Genomic DNA, 21,671 nt, shown 5'->3' with positions numbered 1-21,671 from the left:
AGGTCAAAGTAAAAAGTATGACCTAAATTTAGAGGGTGCAAAGTGTAATTAATCCAAAATAAAACAAAATAAAAATTTTTCTCTCCATTCATACATCATCTATCACAAATTTATGATTGACACTATTTGTTCTTTTTTTCACTTTTAGTATACAAATTTTGACACAAACTAACTTGCTAATTTTGTCTAAATTCGAGTTGTGTTATTTTATGGAGTTAAAATTCGCCCTTTCTAATTGTAGGGCAAATGCGCAATAAACATGAAATATAGCGCCAAATGTGAAAAAGTGTAAAAAGTAAAATAAAAAATCACTTGCTCGTATCGACGATATATATAAAAGCTGTTGCTCTCTTGGGCTAATACGGTTTCTCATTTACGACCGGGAAAAGACTCACAGTCACTTGCTCTGCGACAGAGAGTCACCGATCTTCTCCGATTCGATTCCAAGATCAGCGAAAATGAACGATGCAGATGTCTCCAAGCAGATCCAGCAGATGGTGAGGTTCATTCGCCAAGAAGCTGAGGAAAAGGCCAACGAGATCTCCGTCTCTGCCGAAGAAGTATGTCCCCCAATTCTCTCACAGTTCGCTTCTGTTTTCCCAATTCTTACTTCTTTTTTTAACCCTAAATTTCATGTTAATTTGATCCATTTTTGTTCATTCAGAAGTAATCGATTCTCTGTATGTATAATGCGTTTTTGAGTAATTACGAGTGTTTACTTGGGTGTTTGTGTAGGAATTCAACATTGAGAAGTTGCAGCTGGTTGAGGCTGAGAAGAAGAAGATCAGGCAAGAGTATGAGAAGAAAGAGAAGCAAGTCGAAGTCCGTAAGAAGATGTATAATTGCTTAAACCTTCTTAGACTTTCTGATTGTTTTATGTTTTGATCGGTGAAGCGAATCATTGATTATGCTGCTAGGAATATGTGTATAGAGCATCAGTTGTATGGTTTTGAATATCAGTTAGTGTTAGGTTGAATTCGGATTCGAAAATAGTCACTGTGTGGTGTGGAATACGGTGGTGAACATCCCATTTGGCAAGTTGGGAATTAGTGAAGACCGCTTCTGTTAATTTTATTGATTCGGAGGAAAATCGGGGAAATTAGTTGTTACGAGTCAGATGTGTGAATTTGGATTTATCCCATAAATTATATGATTGTTGTATATGCCTAATGGGATTTGAAAACCAGTTTGTTTGAAGCCCATAAAAGCTAGTTCTCTATTTCTGCACGGTTGGGAAGCTTTTGCTTGTTTTTTTCTTGGCTTGTGTAAAGGGTGCATTTGTCGGTTAAGTAACAGTTTGTTTTATCGGTTTATTGCAGTGAGTACTCCATGCAGCTCAATGCTTCTCGTATTAAAGTTCTTCAAGCTCAGGATGATGTGGTTAACTCCATGAAGGAGGCAGCATCTAAGGAGCTTCTGAATGTGAGCCAAGAGCACCATGGATATAAAAAGCTTCTGAAAGATCTTATCGTTCAGGTCTGTTAACTTGTTATTTAGTTGACATGACTAACCCCACCAGTTTTTATGTGCTAAATTATCAACAAAAAATGAGATTGTGACTTGTTAGATAAATAATACACATGCTAATAGTTTGATCTCAAAATACATTTGAAATTTTGAACCTACATGACTCTCTTTTGGTGACAATGGCATGAGCTTTAAGTATTATTCACGGTGATGATTTGAAATCCTTCATTGAGCCCATTGTTAGAACAGTCTGCTGTTTCTGTTTATAACAAATGAGTTCATGTGATTCTTTCGTTAATCCTGAATGATTTCTAATTTAGTATCTTTTTGCACACTTTCATGGATAAATTATAGACTATCATTGGTTTACTGAAAATTATATTTTGTGTTGCAGAATTTACTCAGGCTGAAAGAGCCTGCTGTTTTGTTGCGTTGTCGAAAAGACGACATACATCTGGTGGAGTCTGTTCTGGAATCAGCAGCACAGGAATATGCTGACAAAGCAAATGTTCATACACCAGAGATTCTACTGGACCATGATGTCTATCTTCCACCTGCTCCTACGCATCATAATGCCCATGCTTCTTCCTGGTATGCTTCCTTAACTTTATATTCAGATTCAAACCCTAATATCAGGCAGTTTGGGAATTCATAAAGTGGTCTACTTGAGTTTTGTACAGAGTTATGGGCCTTCTAGCTTCCCTCCCCCCCCAACACACACACAATTTTTTTAGAAGCATCTTTCAATTAGGATAGGATTTGATCTGGCTTGCTAATATTTAGCTTCTCAAACAGTTTACAACTTGCTGATGATAATTTTTGATTGTTCAGTTCTGGAGGTGTGGTCTTGGCTTCTCGAGATGGGAAGATTGTGTGCGAGAACACCCTTGATGCACGTTTGGATGTTGTATTCCGTAAAAAACTTCCAGAGGTATTTACCCTACAAGTTTTGACTTCTATGTTCAGATTTCATCTTTTGCCAATACTATTGATTTTGTTTTTATGCCATGCCATTTGACATGACTTCATAATGATAATGTGACATAGCTCTAGATTGCTTATTATGCCCTTTACTCTCTGGGACCATGCTTCAACTGAGCTTTTCTTATTCTAATTGCAGATCCGCAGAAGGCTCTTTGCTCAGGTTGCTGCATAATGGGATGAATTGTATTGTTCTTTTACCCTAAATTATAAGGCCCCAAAATTTTAAACTGGTCATTGACCAGAGGATCTTTTGTCCATTTGTTTGTGTATTTCTGATTTCTTGTTCTCTGAATAACTTTATATTTGTTAAAATAGTTCAGCTGTTATTTGCTTTGGTGTTCATATCTTCTGGGGCATGACAATGTGTTCTCATTCTTGTTAGTAATGATGATATTAATAAAAGTTTCCAGGTAGAGTATTACTGCTATATGTTGGTTTCAATGGAATGATGAAATCACAAATTTTTATAACTACTGGTAGGATGAGGGAACATGTGAGCCACATCTGTTTGTGTGCAAATCATTTTATATATTCACTTTCAGAGGATGTTGTTTAATGTTGCTTGTATTCTTGTCGTCGTCCTCATCATCAGCACATGGGCCATTATAATTTACTTGCTAAATGACAACTTCACCTCGTTTCATCTTAAAAATAAACGTCTCACTCATTTTCCACTAAACAATTTTACTAAAAACAAACTTTATGTCTCTTAATTCTTAGACGTGTAATGTTGAGCTAATTTTGTTCATAACCATGGCCTGATGTGAAGTCATTACTGTAAATTCTGCAAGTCACCTTATATTATCTAACAACACTGTTTAGTTTTCTCTTTTATCATATGGAATCTTTAAAAGCACTTTTGCTTATTTTTGGTAAAATTGTTATGGGGAGGGGGAGGGGGGGGGGGGGGGGGGGAGGGGAGAACAAAATTATGATAACCCAAAATTTGCCAATTATCGAAAAACAAAAACTTCATCTATAATTGAAATTCATATATATCCTAAGGCAATTCACAAATGTAAATTCTACCGTTAAATAGTAAATCCGTCATTTTTCAAAAGTTTTAAGTATTTGTCCGTCGTTTCCAAAAGTTCAAGAAGTATTTGTCTAGCATACAAATTCTTACTATAAAGTATTTTGATAACAAAAATCTCAAAAACAATCAATTTCAATTTCTCTCCAACCCTCCCTACGGGTCAGTTGAGTCAAATTGAAAGGACACCAAACTCAATTTAGGGAGGTGTTTTGAATGTGAAATTCCGTGGAATATTCAAGTAGGACTTTTGTTGAATGGCTTTACATTCATGCATAAACAAAGTCCATTGAAAAACTCACCCCAGTTATATTAGTGAGCTACGGATTGATCATTTGAGCAAACCTTATTTGATTTTTCTGCTAACAAAGCAAACCAAATACAAGTTTAATATCAACAGCAAATTACATATAACAAAATATGCAAATGAACATAAAAACCCATGGCATCCCATTCAAATTTTTTTAAGAAGAAAATCATCCGTTTTCTTTCGTTAAAAATATAAATTATTCTTTTTTTTTTTTAGAATAAGATTATTCTTCTTTTAAATATACCATACGAGAATAATATCAATTATTTTGTAAAAAGTGGGTGGAGAAATATGTTTTTTATTTTTTTAAGTGGGGAAATAGGGTTGGGGTGTGAGTTTCTTTTTCTGGTGGGTGCAGTCCGAAAATAATTTGGGTCTTAAATATCTACCGAAATCAGCCCAATCAAAAATTTGTGGGCCGAAAAATTGGGGCTGAGGCTAACTTGGTCCAATTGACAATCCTCTTCTCTCTCTCTCTCTCTCTCTCTCTCTCTCTCTCTCACTCTCTCCCACTCTTTGATCTCTCGTTGCAACTTACAAGGGACAACAGGCAACGCGAGCGAAGAAGGTTCACCGACCGGAACTGCTCGTTGTTCAGAAAGTGAACCCTAGTTAGTTGTCTTATAAAACAGTAAGTACAAGCTTTGTAAACTCCAACTTTGTATTGCTTTATTTGACTCTGTTCTATGTTTCATTGAAATTTATCTTCCACCGTTTTATGTGAGATTCTAATAATTTTCTCACTGTTTTTATGTTTATTTGTTGGATTTGATTCGATTTTTGAAATAAACTCATTCATTTTCGTCTGGGTCGGTTATTCTTAGAGAAAGATTGTATTTTTATGGAAGTTTTTTTTTTTAACTTTTTTCAATTTCATTATAAATTTGAGGTGAATTGGTGGATGGCCAATCTGGGTTTCTTATGTTTAGCCTATTATGGCTTATTCTGAATACTTTTGTACCTGCTAGTTCTTAAGAACGTTAAGTTTTGTTATTTTCTTAGCAATCAGAGCCTCAGAGGGATAATCACTGTGGCGAACGCATTGTTTTCTGGGGTTGTCTTTGTCCAACTGTGCAGAGTTTGAAACTCTGAAATACTTATGAATGGCGTGGAGAGAGGTTGGCAAAAGGGTAAGTTTTCATGCATCTCTGAACAGACACAAATGTACACAAATATCACTTTCATATATTTTGGGAAAATTTGTTTCTTCTTTAATATGACATATAATAACTAAGGGGATACCAGTCTCACAACTAATGCTTCACACTCCCCTCTTCCTGAAAATGCCTCTATTTTGCTTGACCCGGTGTGCAAAGAGCAGAGTAACTGCTTTGGATTGTCTTATAATGATATAATATTGTCACATATTCTTGGTCTAGCATTGAAATCTTGTTATTTTGTCACATATTCTTTGGCGTCTTGATTTGAGAAAAGTTTATATTCATCCTATTGGCAATGCCTAGGACAGCCACTCAGAAAAAAAAGAAAAAAAAGAAGAGAAACACTAAAAATGTAGTAGTTGGATAATTGTGAATGGAAGCTTGTAATGATGAGAGTGATCTTTAGTTTTGGCTGAATTCTTTTTTAATATATACCATTGGCATCTAGAACGTTTCACCTGAATTTCTTTTTGCAGGGTATATGTGCCAGTCTAACTACAGATTTAACTTCAAGTCTACGAAGACATGCTGTGGGCTTGACTTCTGTATCTACTGTTGAGGATATAGTAAAATCAATTTCTGCTTCTGTCAGATGCACACCAGGTAAACTGAGGTTGCACAAGGAAAACCTTCTTATGTGACATTTTGCAGTGCAATTTATCTCAACAGATTGATTTTTAATCCTTTTTATTTCTGTAGTTACCTTTGCAATCCAATTTACCTACAAAAAGACCTGATATTGAATCGAGCTCATTTTTGTAATTACCTTGGCTTGTATGACTTGTTTCTATTATTTTTACCACATAATTGTACTAGATGATAGTTCCACGTTTCATTTTAGAAGCAAAGTAACTCCTAAAATATGGGTGTTTTGTTTACACGTTACATGTAGGATATCATGTTGAGTTTTGCTCATATCTTAATTTTTGTTTGTGCTGCAGCCCCCTCATTTAAATTTATATCACGGAGGTTTGATTATTGTGAAGTTTTGAGAAAAGAGTCCCTGATACGGTAAGTTTATCTTTCTGTTTTTTTTGGTCACATGTTTTCCTTAGGAGTTAGGCTTATCTACTGTAGTAGTGTTTGTTAGAGATTTTTTTTTTATTTTTTATTTTCGTTTCAGTTTAAGAGGTACATATGCTTATTTCGACATTTGTGGTGAAAACTTTATTCCTTAGATGTTATCATGCAAGCCCAGAACTGTTTGCCAGAAAAGGAAATGATGAGGCATTTGGTTTAAAAACTCCCAAGAAAGAGAAGTTTGTAAAGAGGGACAATAAGACCCAGCCTCCTGTTGAAGCTCCATATGTGCCTCCTAAACTACAAAGAACTTCCAAAACTATGCTAGATAAGACAATTGAGATTTTTGAAGGCATGACCGTTGTTGAGCTTGCCAAGCGTACTGGTGAGTCAATATCCACTCTGCAAGGTATTCTTACAAATGTTGGGGAAAAGGTTGACTCGGAGTTTGATCCTCTCAGCATCGACATTGCCGAGCTGATTGCAATGGTATTTCACCTTTTAAGCACTGAAATAATATATCCTATTCTTAGTGATTATTATTTTTTTTGTCTGAATTCTCAGTGATTATTTTATTTTACTCTTTTAACGATTGTTATTCTCACCAATAACATATTGTACACTGTACACATGCTTGGAATTGGATTCAACATTTAAATGTGTTTGGAAAATCTCCAAGCTTGAAATCTGCTTAAATGGAGAAAGTTTGCTTCCAAAGTCATTCTGCTCTTCTCAGTGGTTGGGGTACAGTTTCAAATAAATGGTTATGTGTTATTCTTCAAATCATTCTTGGGAAAGATGTCTTCTACTCTTACATGACACCAATCAGGCCATGTGACGGTACCCATAGTTGAGCATTATATTCATATAGCATATTTCTGCTTGATGAAAAGAAATACAAGTATAATTTACTTGTCTTAGTTCTGAGATACTAGTTATGAACTTTTTTGCTGCTCTTTCTTTAGCATTTTTTCCCTTCAATGGCAAGTGTATTCAGTATGATATTCTGCATTCGGGATTCTTTAAAAACTTTAGTAACTTGTGAATTAATTTTGTAGGAAGTTGGGATCAATGTTAGGAGGCTGCACTCCAATCAAGGTACAGAAATGCTACCACGGCCTCCAGTTGTAACCGTCATGGGTCACGTTGACCATGGGAAAACTTCACTTTTAGATGCTCTACGCCAAACATCTGTGGCTGCCAAGGAGGCTGGAGGAATTACTCAGCATCTAGGTGCTTTTGTTGTTGGCATGACTACAGGAGCATCAATTACATTTCTTGACACCCCTGGTCATGCAGCATTTAGTGCAATGCGAGCAAGAGGGGCTGCTGTTACAGATATAGTTGTGCTAGTTGTAGCTGCTGATGATGGGGTGATGCCTCAAACTCTTGAAGCCATGGCCCATGCAAAGGCAGCTAATGTGCCAATTGTTGTTGCAATTAATAAATGTGATAAACCAGCTGCTAACCCAGAAAAAGTAACACTTCAACTTGCTTCTGAGGGCTTGCTGCTGGAGGATATGGGTGGAGATGTTCAGGTCGTTCAGGTTTCAGCAGTGAAGAAGGCGGGATTAGATAAATTGGAGGAGGCATTGCTTCTCCAGGCTGAGATGATGGATCTGAAAGCTCGCATTGATGGGCCTGCTCAAGCTTATGTGGTGGAGGCAAGACTTGATAGGGGAAAGGGTCCATTAGTTACTGCAATAGTGAAAGCAGGGACTTTAGTTAGTGGGCAGTATGTGGTTGTGGGCTCAGAGTGGGGCAGAATAAGGGCTATTAGGGACATGTTGGGGAAGTTGACAGAGCAGGCAAGACCGGCAATGCCAATTGAGATTGAAGGGCTGAAGGGACTTCCGAGGGCTGGAGATGATATCATTGTTGTGGAATCCGAGGAGCGAGCTAGAATGCTCAGTGCAGGGAGGAAAAGTAAATTCGAGAAAGATAGACTTAGGAAGATTAGTGAGGGGAGGGCAGAAGCTCCAGAACCAGAGCTGTCAGAAGAGGTGCCCAAGCGGGTTGAATTGCCGATAATAGTAAAAGCAGATGTGCAGGGTACCGTCCAAGCTGTTACAGATGCATTAGGGAGTTTAAATAGTCCTCAGGTATACCATAAGATTAGAATGGCCATGTACCTGACTGAATAGTTGCCAATAATGTTCAAATAATCACATGTTGCTTTGGTTAGTGATGTTTTGTTGGTTTTCCATGCAATGTTATGAGCAGTAATCACCTTTTTCATCTTTCCACTTTTTAAAACCTCTCCCTTACTGAATTATCTTATCACTCTTTGTTCTTGATAATTCTCCAATTTTTTTCCAGGTCTTTGTGAATGTAGTGCATGTTGGTGTTGGGCCTATATCTCAGTCTGATGTGGACTTGGCACAAGCCTGTGGTGCATGTATAATTGGATTTAATATAAAGAGTCCACCCAGTTCTATCAGTTTGGCTGCAACTCGAGCCAATATAAAGGTACTAACCTTTGTTTTCTCTTTGTATCAATCATTTTGTGAGTATTTTACCTGTCTCAAGAGATGCACTTTTTCTAACCATCATAGGATATGAATATCTATTCTGTATATATTCTTAGGCACAGGTAGTGAAGTTTAAATTTGGTTTACCTTAGTATATAGAACTTGGAAGATTTAATTATTTTTTGGGGGTTTGAATGGCTTAGATAATGCTGCATCGTGTGATTTATCGGCTTCTGGAGGACATTGGCAATTTTATAGTAGACAAGGCCCCTGGAACTTGTGAGACCAAAGTTGCAGGGGAAGCTGAGGTGCTAAGTATTTTTGAGCTCAAAGGAAGGAGCAAGACCAAGGGACCTGACGTGAAGATTGCTGGATGCCGGGTTATTGATGGTTTCGTCACCAAATCAGCAACCCTAAGGCTTCTTAGGAGTGGGGAAGTTGTATTTGAAGGATCCTGTGAATCGCTCAAGCGGGAGAAACAGGATGTGGACACAGTGAAGAAGGGGAATGAGTGTGGACTGGTGATCCATAATTGCCAAGATTTCCGGATTGGAGACATGGTCCAGTGCTTGGAGCAAGTTATACGGAAGCCCAAATTCATTTCGTCCGAGAGCGGTGCTGTTCGAATAGAGTGCTGATTGTTTCTTTATAAGGAATATGCTAAATTATGAAAGAATTTTGATTATTTGCCCCTGCATCTCAGTCAAAAGCCGGATTGATGTGGGGTTTATTGACTCATCCAACTATGTTCTTGAGCAGCTTAAATTAATTCTGTAAGCATGTCAATTTTAGGAGATCATAGTAGATTCATTCATTTAGGATATCATACGAAATGTTCTGTTGTAACATTGAGGAACTGCTGATTAATGCAACAAATATTTTGGGGAAAGCAAGGAATTTATGTACTTTCTACCTCATATTCATGCTTCTTATCTGCTTAAGACTAAAGAGAAGATTGTTTTTGTTGCCCTTTTTATAAGATCTATCACATGCAATTCAGTGACTTATCTTTTCTTTCAGATCATTTGATCTTGAATCCAACTCAGGCCCTGATACTCTCATCACAATTAGCAGACAATCAAATCGGCCATGTGTTTTACAAACTCAGCAACACTCTGTAAAGTAGATAAACATCGTTTAACAACTCTGTCAGTGTCAGTGCAGTGCTTATACTCTGTTAAAAGTAGATGAAAACAAATCGGCCATGTGTTCTAACGAGTTAGCTGGTAACATGATGTCAACGTACTACTCTGACAGAGCAGCACCTCTTTGACTTGGGGAAAATACCCCAAAGGAATCGAGCCAAAATTTCAGGAGAAGGGTAGAAAAGAATGGTAGCTGTATTTGGTCTGTTAGCTGTATTGGGACCTCCTTTGCCCAAAAAAAAAAAAAAAGCTGTACTGGGACCTCCACTGTATCGGCCAGGACATACTCAAGTAACAATATACTTTACAAGCATGGTCTCATATGCTTGTTCTCATCGCAAATTACAGAATATTGGTTTTAGTTTTCAGAGCAAATTGCACAACACTTCTGCTTTTAATATGGTATTTGCAGTGACTGGGAGTTGGGACCTAGCTTTTTAATCATGTTCTTAGCAACAAAAATTGAAAAAAAAGAACCCGCTATTATCATTATTTGATCACCAAATCTATTTTTCATTGAAGAGCTCCAAATAGGACGTGTTCTTAGCACAAAAATATAGATATTTTTGACACAAGTTTTCACCGGTGCCTACTCCATATAGGAGTTTAACAATCCGAACCGTCTCTTTTGTAGGTATCCATTAAGAGATCATCTTTGCAAAAATTTAGGTAAATTGAAAACTATTTACCTACAAAGATTAAATGGTAAACATTTCAAGTATTTATTTTGTTGACCACTTAATCTTTATAAGTAAATTGTTTCCGATTTTACCTAATTTTTTGTAAGTATAATTTTTTAATGAAGACCTAAAAGATAGACAATTTAAATTGTTAAAATCCTATATAAAGTAGACTCCATTAAAAATTTGTGTCAAAAATAAGATACCGTGAATCCTCCCCCTTTATCTATATTGTATTGCCATAAGCTACTCGATGGTACTTTTCTATTGCCATAAAACAGATATTTATGTTGTCTGGATTTGTTTTCTTCCTTTTTGTTTTGCTTAAAAATTGTCATCAACTGCCCTTTTCTCCCCGCCAACCATACGGTCCATACAGATGACTAGAATAGAAAATGATTGTAGATCCTGAATATACGTTTTGAGATTTTCATTCACTTAGCAAATAAAACGTGAAGCTGAGCTGCTTCATTTATTCCAAATTTCCAATCACTTGGCAACTTCTGCCTGCATATATAATTAGCAATTGTTTGGGTAAATGATTAAGTGGGAGGCTGAAAAGTTAAAAACATTATTATTATTAGAGAAAGCTTCAACTAAGAATGTCCTGATTTTACAAAAAGTAGTAACATTCTTTTTTAAACAATAATTCAATAATTGAAACTGTCCATATTTTAAGGCATCATAGATCACTCTTGTAAAAAATCAGTCAAATAAAAAACTGTTTTAGCTAGTTTATTTATGTGTCTGCATAGTTTAGAGGACCTCAACCATCTAAAAAATAGACGGTTTCAAACATTAAACTTCATTATGGGATAGTAGGCAAAAATGATGTTCTAATTTTTCTTAAAGTAAGAATATCATTACTTAAAGCTCTCTCATTATTATTATTATTTTGATATGAAAATACAGGGCCGCAGACGGTTGCTTGTGGAGAAAGGGACTGCATAATTTTTTATCGTTTTGTGAGCTGCAGTTGTCTATGTGATTGTATCGTGCAAGAACACGATGCATTTATATCAGTCCAAATTGCATCAGTTAATTCGTTCTATAAGAATACAAGTCATCTACTTTCTCTATGTCACCTTTTCTTTTTTGGGTGCTGTGCTAGATGGTGTCAAATATTTATAAATAACAAGATTTATAAAAGTGCAGATCGATGTGAGTTGTGAGTTGGTGGGTTATAGTTCATCCACGTACCGTTGACGAATGGTTTCTTAAAGACGGGTTTTCTGCATGACAAGCCCGAGACCTCAAGAGCAAGTTAGAGCAGGAGGGCTGTGATCTGCTAGTGAGCTTAAAGTACGATTTTTTTTATTATTCCAAAGTCCTGATATGCATGTTTCTTGAGTGATATAAAACACTGCAATCTATATTATTATTTGTTTTTTCTTCTGTTAATTGGTTTTGGTTTTTGAATGGTATCCTTTCCAACTTGATGATAGCTTCATTTCATCTGCACCCAATTTTCAGAAAATCTTTCTTTAAATCTGTGAAGAGGAAGGTTCTTAGCTATATAATCATGTTTTTAAGTAAGATACTTCAGTTCTTTGTTTTTAAGTTCTTAGCTATCTATAAGAGGTTCTTTAGACCATCGAAATTTGAAGTTAGAGGTGGTAGAGAAGTTACCAAGGGGATACCTTACTTAAGGCAGCCAAGTGTGTTCATAGTGACTCTGCTTTTTCATCCTTTAATGTTGGATTTTTCTGTTAATTGTGCAGACTTTCCAAATCACTTGGGCACAACATGGGGGAGGGTTTCTGGGCCTTATTCTGCAGTAGTTCTGAGTGTTCAACTGAGTCTGGAAATGAATGCAGTTCGGGCTTTTTAGCCATTTTCAATCCAGATTCATGTATCAACAATATTTTTGTCATTGCAGTTGATATCTTTCTTCTAGTCATCTTGTTATGTACCTTCATATATAGAATATCATCAAAGAAGATTATAGCACCATCACAGTCTCACACCTTCTCTGCTGTGTCAATTGTCTCGGCCAGTTTTAATGCTGGTTTGGCTTTGGCCTATTTGGGGTTTGCGATATGGGAGGTCATCGAGAAAGTAAAAACTGATCAGAATGTTTTACCTCTGCATGGATGGCTAGTGTTGTTATTTCAAGGGTTCACATGGTTGCTTCTGGGTTTAACCATAAGCCTGAAGAAGCCACACTCTCCACATATTATGATAACAAAATTTTGTTCAATTCTTGCCTTCTTGATTGCATCATTTATTAGCAGTTCATCAATTTGGGAAGCTATTTTGGATGAGGCAGTATCAGTTAAGATTGTCTTGAACATTCTTTATTTCCCCGGATCAGTTCTATTGCTCTTCAGTGCATTTCAAGGAAGCAATTATGCAAAAAGTGATCCAGAAATCCATGATGATGCTTTCTACACACCTTTGCAAGGTGCGGAATCTGATATCAGTTCAAATGACAATGTTACTCCTTTTGCAAAAGCTGGGATATTTAGTAGAATGTCATTTTGGTGGTTGAATCCATTAATGAAGAGAGGTAAAGAAAAGATTCTTGAGAATGAAGATATTCCAAAATTGCAACAGGCTGATCGAGCACGAACATGGTACTTAATATTTATGGAGCAATTGAACAAAAGGAAGGAAATAGGTTCATCTGATAACCCTTCTATTTTGTCCATACTTTTTTACTGCCAGAGAAAAGCTATTTTGATTTCTGGGTTCTTTGCACTGATCAAGATTCTTTCATTGACTAGTGGTCCACTGTTTCTCATGGCCTTCATGAAGGTTGTTAATGGAAATGCAGCTTTTAAATATGAGGGTTATGCACTGACTCTTGGTCTCTTCATCGTGAAAATCTTGGAGTCACTGTCAGAGAGGCAATGGTACTTCAGAACTAGACTGATCGGGCTCCAAGTAAGATCATTGTTATCTGCTACAATATATCAGAAGCAACTACGGCTCTCGAATTCTTCCAATACGACTCATTCTCCTGGTGAGATAGTGAATTATGTAACAGTGGATGCTTACAGAATTGGTGAATTTCCTTACTGGTTTCATCAGATATGGTCCACTACCCTTCAGCTGTGTCTTTCATTAGTTATTGTTTACTACTGTGTGGGGCTGGCAACTGTTGCAGCTCTAATTGTACTCATATTGACTGTGCTGGCAAGCTCTCCATTGGCCAAGTTGCAGCATGAGTATCTAACAAAATTTATGGTAGCACAAAATAGGAGGCTCAAGACCATTACAGAAGCGCTTTCAAATATGAAGATCTTGAAGCTTTATTCTTGGGAGACAAATTTCAAAAAAGTCATAGAAGGGTTGAGAACAGAAGAACTCAAATGGATATCTCACGTATTGTCACAAAAGGGGTATTATAATGTTCTGTTCTGGTCATCTCCTCTTTTGGTAGCAGCTGTTACTTTTTGGACATGCTACTTCCTTGGATATACTCTGTCTGCTAGTAATGTTTTCACATTTCTAGCAACTTTGCGTATTGTTCAGGAGCCAATTAGGCTGATCCCGGATGTTTTTGGAGCATTTATTGAAGCAAAGGTTTCATTAGCTCGGATTGTGAAGTTCCTTGATGCACCAGAGTTGGAGAACAGCCATATAAGGAAACAGAGCAGTGGCAAAGAGGAAGAGCCTTCCATTTTCTTTAATTCCTCTGAAATTTCATGGGATACGAATGCTTCAAAGGCTACATTAAGGAACATTAATTTGGTGGTTAAGCCAGGAGAAAAGGTAGCTGTTTGTGGAGAAGTTGGGTCAGGTAAATCAACCCTTTTAGCTGCAATTCTTGGAGAAGTTCCACACATCAATGGCATTGTAAGTAATCATTTCACTCCTTAACAATTTATTGAATTATTATATTTATGGATGGGAAAGCATTATTAATTAAAGGTGTTCTGACTACCTAATTATATTTACAGGTTCAAGTGTATGGGAAGATAGCATATGTTTCTCAGTCTGCATGGATCCAAACAGGTACTATACAAGAAAATATACTGTTTGGGTCTGCCATGGATCGTGTTAGATACCATGAAACACTTGAAAAGTGTTCCCTAGTGAAGGACCTTGAGATGCTTCCATTCCGTGATCTCACTCAGATAGGAGAAAGAGGTGTCAATCTAAGTGGTGGGCAGAAGCAGCGCATTCAACTTGCACGTGCACTCTATCAAAATGCTGACGTCTACCTCTTGGATGACCCATTCAGTGCAGTTGATGCCCATACTGCTACCAGCCTATTCAATGTAATTCATAGTTGCCTCTCAAACTTGTAACAATAGTCTATTTTTTCCTATCCAGTATCCAGTGAAAGTTAAAATGAAAGTTTGCCAGGAATATGTCATGGGAGCTCTGTTAGAGAAGACTGTTTTGCTTGTGACTCACCAAGTCGACTTCCTTCCAGCTTTTAATTCAATCTTGGTAATTTACAAACAATGCTAATTTCTTCAGTGTTCTATTTAACATTTTATATATGATTTTGATAGAATTGCTGTAATCCCTTTTACTTTTAGGACCCTTTCACATGGTTTGCTGATATCATGTAATATAGTTTTTTTTTTTTTCTTCACAGTTGATGTCTTCAGGGAAAATTTTAAGAGCAGCTCCTTATGAAGAGTTGCTGGCTTCTTGTCAAGAGTTCCAAGACCTTGTCAATGCACACAATGACACTACTGGTTCTGAGAGGCAAGTTGAAAATGCTTCTACCAGAAAACATAAATCGCCCACAGAGGAAATTGTGAAAATTAAAACTGAGGTACAGCTAAAAGAATCTTCAGGAGATCAATTAATTAAGCTAGAAGAGAGAGAAACAGGAGACACTGGTTTCAAACCATACATTCAGTATTTGAAGCAGGGCAAGGGCTTTTGGCTCTTCTCCTTGGCAATTTTTTTGCACTTGATATACATAGTTGGGCAATTAATTCAATTTTATTGGTTGGCTTCAAATCTTCAGGATTATAGTGTATCCAGAGTCAAACTCTTCGGTGTTTATTCTGTGGTCATGTGTATCATGTCGTTCTCATTGCTTCTTCGCTCTTTTGTTATTGTCAATTTAGGATTTGGGGCATCCAAATCTATTTTTTCTACACTACTGAACTCTCTTTTTCGAGCACCGATGCTGTTTTATGACTCAACACCTGTGGGAAGGATACTTAGTCGGGTAAGACTTGAAGAGTTTCAAAAACATAACTTAAATGATCTGCTTTAGATTACCCTAATGGAACTTACATTTGGATTGGCTATTCTTTTTAGGTATCTACTGATATGAATATCATCGACCTTGAAATAGCTTTCAAGTTGATAATTGCTTGTGGGGGAACTATGAACACATACAGCATATTTATAGTATTGGTTGTTCTTACTTGGCCACTTGTGTTTCTGATTGTACCCACGATTTATATTACTATACTCTTTCAGGTAATGTACTACTCTAAAACCCTTCTTCAGTTCTTTGAACCCCACTTCCCCCCCAAACAAATTCTCTATTTGATGTTCTTTTCTTCATACAGAATTACTACTTGGCTTCTGCAAAAGAGTTAATGCGAATGAATGGCACAACTAAGTCTGCGCTTGCAAGCCACCTTGCTGAATCTATTAATGGAGCCCTGACAATCAGAGCTTTCGGAGAGGAGGAACGATTCTTCTCAAAAAACTTGGACTTCATTGATGCAAATGCTAGTGCTGACTTCAATAGTTTCTCAGCAAATGAGTGGTTGATCGAACGCCTGGAATTTCTATGCGCTATTGTTCTCTCAGCCACAGCACTTGCCATTACTTTGACTAATTTTGATTCTTCATCCTCTGGTTAGTAAACATTAGGTGCTGCCATCCAATTGCTCCTCATAACTTTACACAATTCAGTTTGTCACCTGTGGTGCATCATATGCATTTCATGTGCTCTGCTCCTACTTGAACCATTTGGGGTTTCATTTCACATAATCAGGGATCAGAAAGATCCTAGATTATTGGGATGACTTTAACCATCTATATGGTACATCTTCTAACATTTTGCTTGATCTTTTGATAGGATTTATTGGGATGACACTATCATATGGTCTCTCATTGAACGTATTCCTCGTAATTTCTGTTCAGTTTCAGTGCATGCTAGCAAATTCAATGATTTCCGTAGAAAGGGTAGAACAGTACATGCATATTCCCAGTGAGGCTTCAGAAGTAATTGAAGACAACCGACCTGCACATAATTGGCCTACTGTTGGTAAAGTGGAAATATATGATTTGAAGGTTAGTATAACAGAAGATATACTAAAGAGTATTATTCTAACAATTTGGAATTTTTAAGAGCAATGAGACTCTAATCCAATATTGAATGACATTATGCAGGTAAGATATAGGCCAAATGCTCCACTAGTTCTCCGTGGGATAAATTGCATAATTGAAGGAGGGTACAAAGTAGGGATTGTTGGACGGACTGGAAGTGGAAAGACAACTCTTATCAGCGTTTTGTTTCGTCTGGTAGAGCCTACAGAGGGAAAGGTCATTGTAGACGGCTATGACATTTGTACAATTGGGCTTCATGATCTAAGATCACGGTTTGGGATCATCCCTCAAGATCCAACACTATTCAGTGGGACAGTGAGATTCAATCTAGACCCCTTATCAGAGTATTCTGATCATGAAATATGGGAGGTTAGGTTTTTGCTCATGTCTGATGGTTTTTATATATATTGAGGATTAGGATGAATTGTAGTGTTGAAGTCCCTTATCACTTGTAGAATGATAGAACGATGCTGACTGAATCTTAATACCAATAGCTACTGCTTTTCAAAACAACCCTTTAAAAATTAAAATTGATGTGTTGTGTCAACTGTCAACATTTAAGTATTTATCATGAAAGTTTTCCATCAGAACAAGCCACCAAGTAATGTATTCATACTCTCAGTCCTTTAGAGAAGATGAATGCAAACTTTAAATTTTCTGTATATGACGTGCATATAGAATGACTTGATAACTTTTACAGCGTATAGGATAACTTGATTCAAACATAAAATATCAAGTATCCACAAATTTTAAGTTTGCAGTCTATCTCTCTTGAGAAAAATTCTGCATACTCTATAACTTTCTTTTTCTAACTTGAATTATCTTCCATCAATGTTTTCAAGGTTCTTGAGAAATGTCAGTTACGAGAGGCCATTCAAGAAAAAGAAGAAGGCCTGGATTCTTTAGGTAAGAAATGGTATATCTAGGAGTGCTTTTCAGTGTCAATAAAGCAGCAACTAATTAACACACCCTGGATTTCAGTTGTACAAGATGGAACAAATTGGAGCATGGGACAGCGGCAGCTGTTCTGTTTGGGACGTGCTTTATTGAAGAGGAGCCGGATACTAGTGCTCGATGAAGCCACTGCATCAATGGACAATGCAACAGACTCTATTCTCCAGAAAACTATAAGAACAGAATTTGCAGACTGCACTGTGATAACAGTGGCCCATAGAATACCAACAGTAATGGACTGCACAAAGGTGCTTGGTATTAGTGATGGTATGCATTATATCCCAAAGCTCTTGTACCCAAAATTGTGTTGTCTTATTCATGTAATGTTAGTTGTTGATTTTCCAAATTTACATTGACAGGGAAATTAGTAGAGTATGATGAGCCAATGAAGCTGATGAATAATGAAGGGTCACTCTTTGGGCAGCTTGTCAAGGAATACTGGTCTCGAGCTGCCAATGTCAGCATCCACTCGGAAGAGTCTTGATTATCCGCCATTAAATTCATTAAAATGTCATTGAGTTAGAATTCAATAAGCTATTGCAGCATCTAATTAAAGCTATGAATAAAAATGTCCAGGAGCTCTTTTTTTCCTGGAAATATAGTTTCTTAGAGCCTATTGTCACTCTTATGAATCTATGAAACAATGAAACCTTATATTATGAACAACAAAACTTTAAAACTTTGATGCCTAAATTTCAAAGCAACTAACAATGTAACCAATGATATTGACACATAAAGATTCTGAAAACTCAAAAGGAAGCATTTAGAGCTTTACTGTTTGGGCCTTTGGCAAATGGCAATAGAGGTGGTTAACTTGAAAATCTCCACTTTAAGGTTTGAATATGGTAAATGCACCTCTTTGACTGGGGAAGGTACCCCCAAAGGAATCCAACCAGAAATAAAGAAGACAGTGATAGAAGCTAGCTTTTGGGTGTCACACAAGAAAAGTAGCAGAAGATAAGGTGAAAAGAAGGGAAAGAGGCAGCAGAAAGGAAGGAAAATTATAGGAGGAACGTATGGGGGAGTGTACTTTTCATGGACACTTTGGCCTACTGGGAATGATATCATAATTTCTGGCAAGGATTGTATACAGTACAGGACCTATATTGATACCAGGTCTTTATTTCCGCCCAATCTTACACATATCCAAAAAAGTATTATAAATTCACCGTTTCTTTATCCACACAGAATTCGTGTATCAATACATGCTCTCTATGCCAGAACAAGAGTACTAAATTTGCTTAGGCTCTGTTTGGGCCATAAATTGGCATTTACCATGGCAAGACGATCGGAAAAGAGAATGGGTAAAATAGAGAAGCCGGCCTACATCTTTTAATTGAGTTTTCGGCAAGGAGGCCTAGATGAGGAATAAAATCAAACACTTGGCGGGCGTTGTTGTCTTTGAACTAAGAAAGCTCAAAGGGGCTGCTATGGGGTACCAAAATCACAAGTTTCAATAGAGAAAATATGTTTCTAGCATGATTGTGTTGCTAGGGGGATGTGAGCAAAAATGACTAAAGCATGGGCTGCTGCATAAAGAACATGTAGGTGGTTGGTTTGCTTGGCATAAATGAGATAATATGATGAGTTTTTATGGCTGAGTTTGTCTCAATATATCCAAGGCCAGCAAATAATATATATATATATATTTGGTTAATCAAGTGGCTTTAGTGGAGAGATGAGCTTTGTTGTTGATTTGATATAGAGAGATCATTGAAGAAATGGGGGCTGCAGTAATACCTGCGTGAAGTAAAGGAAAGAATGGCTGCAGTACATGGTACTTCATGAATTGAGGAGAGAGGGAGGAATGGTTAACCAAGTAAGTGCCAAAGCCAATTGGAAAAGGCTACCCGTGTGTGTTGAATGCACATATATATATATACATATATATATGTGTATGTACAATGCAAAAGAAAGATGGCAGTAAAAGTGGTGTGGCCTTTTGTACTAATATATATATATATATATATACAAAGTAAAGTAGATATCATACATGTCTAGTTGGCCATATATATATTAGCTAGTATACACATGCAATTGAAAGAGATGGCAGTAAGTGGCGTTAATTGCACAAGTGTATGGGTATATATATATGTATATATATATACATGCAATTGAAAACCTACACTAAGTGGCATGGCCTAATATATATGTATATACATATATATATATTATTTTATTAGATATTTGGCTTAAAAATAAATATATGTATATTTATATATGCCTAGCCAAATACATATTTTTAAAGACCAAAAAGTGGTTTTATTTTTAAGTGGGCCCAAACTATTTTTGAAAAAGAGACATGGAAGTTGGCCACCCAAAGCCTCTAAATATTCTGTCCAGCCTCATTCTTCTTGTTTTGTCCAGCCTCATTCTTCTTGTTTTGTCCGGCCTCCTTCTCCCTATTTTGTCCAGCCTCTCTCCTCTCCTTTTCTACTAAAATTTCTTCTAGGCTATCCAGGCTACTTCTACCCACAAAATATCCTATGATTAGCCTGGATTGCTTTTTTCCCATTATTTCCATCCATCCAATTACTCTATCATTTTTCACACCCAAATACCTTCTACATAGCCCGGGTAACTTTATTTCCCTATTTTTTATGATTTGATCACCCAATCTCTTTTCTTGATTATTTCGCCCAAATATCAACTATGTTGATCACCCAACCTTGTGAGCATGATGAAAGTGATCAATTAAAATCTACCCGGGCTACCTCGCCCTTGGTTTCAAAAGTGTTGTTCGCCCACTATAGGAGGCCGAGAGAAAATGCCTACAAGAGGCTGGGCGAAAATATTTTGTGAAGTAGCTTCAAAGGCCTAGAAGAGGCCGGATTTTGGCGAGGGATCATGAAAGTGGCTCGACTTGTGTGGGTGAAAGGCCAAAATATTTTATTGAGTGACTCAATCCATTATGTCGTATCAAATAAGAGAGTAATTCCGGCCTATTGAGAGGCCGGGTCATCTCTTTCTCATGTTTTTATAAGATGAGTTGGCCCAACTAAATGCAGTTTGCTAGGCCATGTATAATTTCAAGCAAAGAGAAATAATTTCGGCCTAGTTTGAGGCCGGGTTATGTATTTGAAATAACGAAATCGGTCCAATTGAAGATAAAAATGGGCTGGGCAGTTTTATTATTGAGTATAAAAATAAAAAGAGGTAGTTCCAGCCTAGTTATTGAGGCTGAGTCGTTTCATTTTATTTTAATTTTTTAATTAAGTTTGGGTCTCAATATTTGGGCCGAATTTTTATTAAGCTTAAAACCTCAAAGAGTTTGATCGAGCCCGAAAGCTTCTTGATGAAATTTCTTAGCCAATAATGGCTCTGCCCAAGTCACGTAAGGATTTCTCATCCACCAAGAAGTTCTACTTAAGCTAGAATTCCGTCCAAGTGAAGAGTTCAAATTTGGAAAGGATTCTCATCGACCATCAATACTCAAGATCACGTGGATATCAAAGAAGAATCCGGTCGAATCCTAATTTCATGAGAGTTCAAATCTCATCTGTACAAGGAGTCTAGGGGGAATTCCGGGCCAAGTAATGGCCCATTGCTATCCTAACCCTTATATATAGACGCATTCAGAAGAGAGAAAGGGACATTCAACACACAGCAATCAACTCACAAATTTCTCAAGCTTTCAAGAATCTCTCAAAGTTCCTTTGCTTTCGATTTTACTTAGTTGCTACCGTTCAAGGCACTTTTAGGTTCTCAATAGTTCTAGTTCACTAGGTTTGTAGCTCTGCCATCATCTTTCCCAAAGGCTTGTGGTATCGATTTAGTTTTGTTCTTTACTTTTCATGCAACTTTGCTTGTCTTGATTTCAACTTTAATGCAATTTTTCTTTCATTCACCCTCAATCTAATGCCTGCTATTTTTATTGTTTCTTTGAATCTTGAAGTTAACTTGGTTGGTCAAGATCATATTGAGTTTCATTATATTTTTGTTATCCATAGTTTCTTTGTTTTGCTTGGGCACTTGCACCACTTTGTGCACGAGTTCGATCACGTAATTTTAAGGAGGCCAACTAGTGGGTCGGATTCCGATTCCGACTAGGCCTTTAAGAGCCTTGTCCCCGAGGCTAGAAAAGAACCTAGGCCAAGAGTGGTTCCTAGCTTGGCCGATCAATCGCTTGATAAGAATCAATTTAGGCGCAGTTACTCAACCCAATCACTATCACATTCTGATTGAGCCA

The 21,671-nt window shown here is 37.0% G+C and overlaps 3 protein-coding genes across 5 annotated transcripts; all 3 read left to right on the top strand.

Moving 5' to 3' along the window:
- Positions 1 to 376: 376 nt before the first annotated feature.
- TUF (vacuolar ATP synthase subunit E1) lies at positions 377 to 2,793 on the top strand. The gene is made up of 6 exons (XM_086256567.1): positions 377 to 560; positions 736 to 836; positions 1,320 to 1,476; positions 1,862 to 2,058; positions 2,299 to 2,398; positions 2,588 to 2,793. Exons 1-6 carry the CDS (start codon positions 459 to 461, stop codon positions 2,621 to 2,623), a joined length of 693 nt encoding a protein of 230 aa, XP_086112693.1. The 5' UTR covers positions 377 to 458; the 3' UTR covers positions 2,624 to 2,793.
- A 1,521-nt stretch (positions 2,794 to 4,314) lies between these two features.
- LOC147274196 (Translation initiation factor 2, small GTP-binding protein) lies at positions 4,315 to 9,338 on the top strand. Its single transcript, XM_086256566.1, has 8 exons — positions 4,315 to 4,425; positions 4,797 to 4,924; positions 5,431 to 5,557; positions 5,896 to 5,965; positions 6,133 to 6,463; positions 7,033 to 8,076; positions 8,294 to 8,443; positions 8,649 to 9,338. Exons 2-8 carry the CDS (start codon positions 4,898 to 4,900, stop codon positions 9,081 to 9,083), a joined length of 2,184 nt encoding a protein of 727 aa, XP_086112692.1. The 5' UTR covers positions 4,315 to 4,425; positions 4,797 to 4,897; the 3' UTR covers positions 9,084 to 9,338.
- Positions 9,339 to 11,456: 2,118 nt separating this feature from the next.
- LOC147274195 (ABC transporter C family member 10-like) lies at positions 11,457 to 18,085 on the top strand. 3 transcript variants are annotated; one of them, XM_086257140.1, is made up of 12 exons: positions 11,457 to 11,572; positions 11,992 to 14,071; positions 14,176 to 14,496; positions 14,585 to 14,671; positions 14,823 to 15,005; positions 15,503 to 15,667; positions 15,760 to 16,054; positions 16,278 to 16,492; positions 16,592 to 16,897; positions 17,371 to 17,434; positions 17,510 to 17,749; positions 17,842 to 18,085. In XM_086257140.1, exons 2-12 carry the CDS (start codon positions 12,017 to 12,019, stop codon positions 17,964 to 17,966), a joined length of 4,056 nt encoding a protein of 1,351 aa, XP_086113266.1. In that variant the 5' UTR covers positions 11,457 to 11,572; positions 11,992 to 12,016; the 3' UTR covers positions 17,967 to 18,085. The 3 variants fall into 3 exon arrangements, 2 of the variants coding, with proteins under 2 accessions (XP_086113266.1, XP_086113265.1); XM_086257139.1 differs by having other exon boundaries at positions 14,823 to 15,410; XR_015124234.1 differs by lacking the exons at positions 17,371 to 17,434; positions 17,510 to 17,749; positions 17,842 to 18,085 and having other exon boundaries at positions 14,823 to 15,410; positions 16,343 to 16,492; positions 16,592 to 16,730.
- Positions 18,086 to 21,671: the final 3,586 nt, after the last annotated feature.

Source organism: Dryas octopetala, chromosome 9 (genome assembly GCF_963921425.1).
Source record: "Dryas octopetala chromosome 9, drDryOcto1.1, whole genome shotgun sequence".
NCBI lineage: Eukaryota > Viridiplantae > Streptophyta > Magnoliopsida > Rosales > Rosaceae > Dryas > Dryas octopetala.
This window is presented reverse-complemented; position numbering and strand designations above follow the sequence as displayed.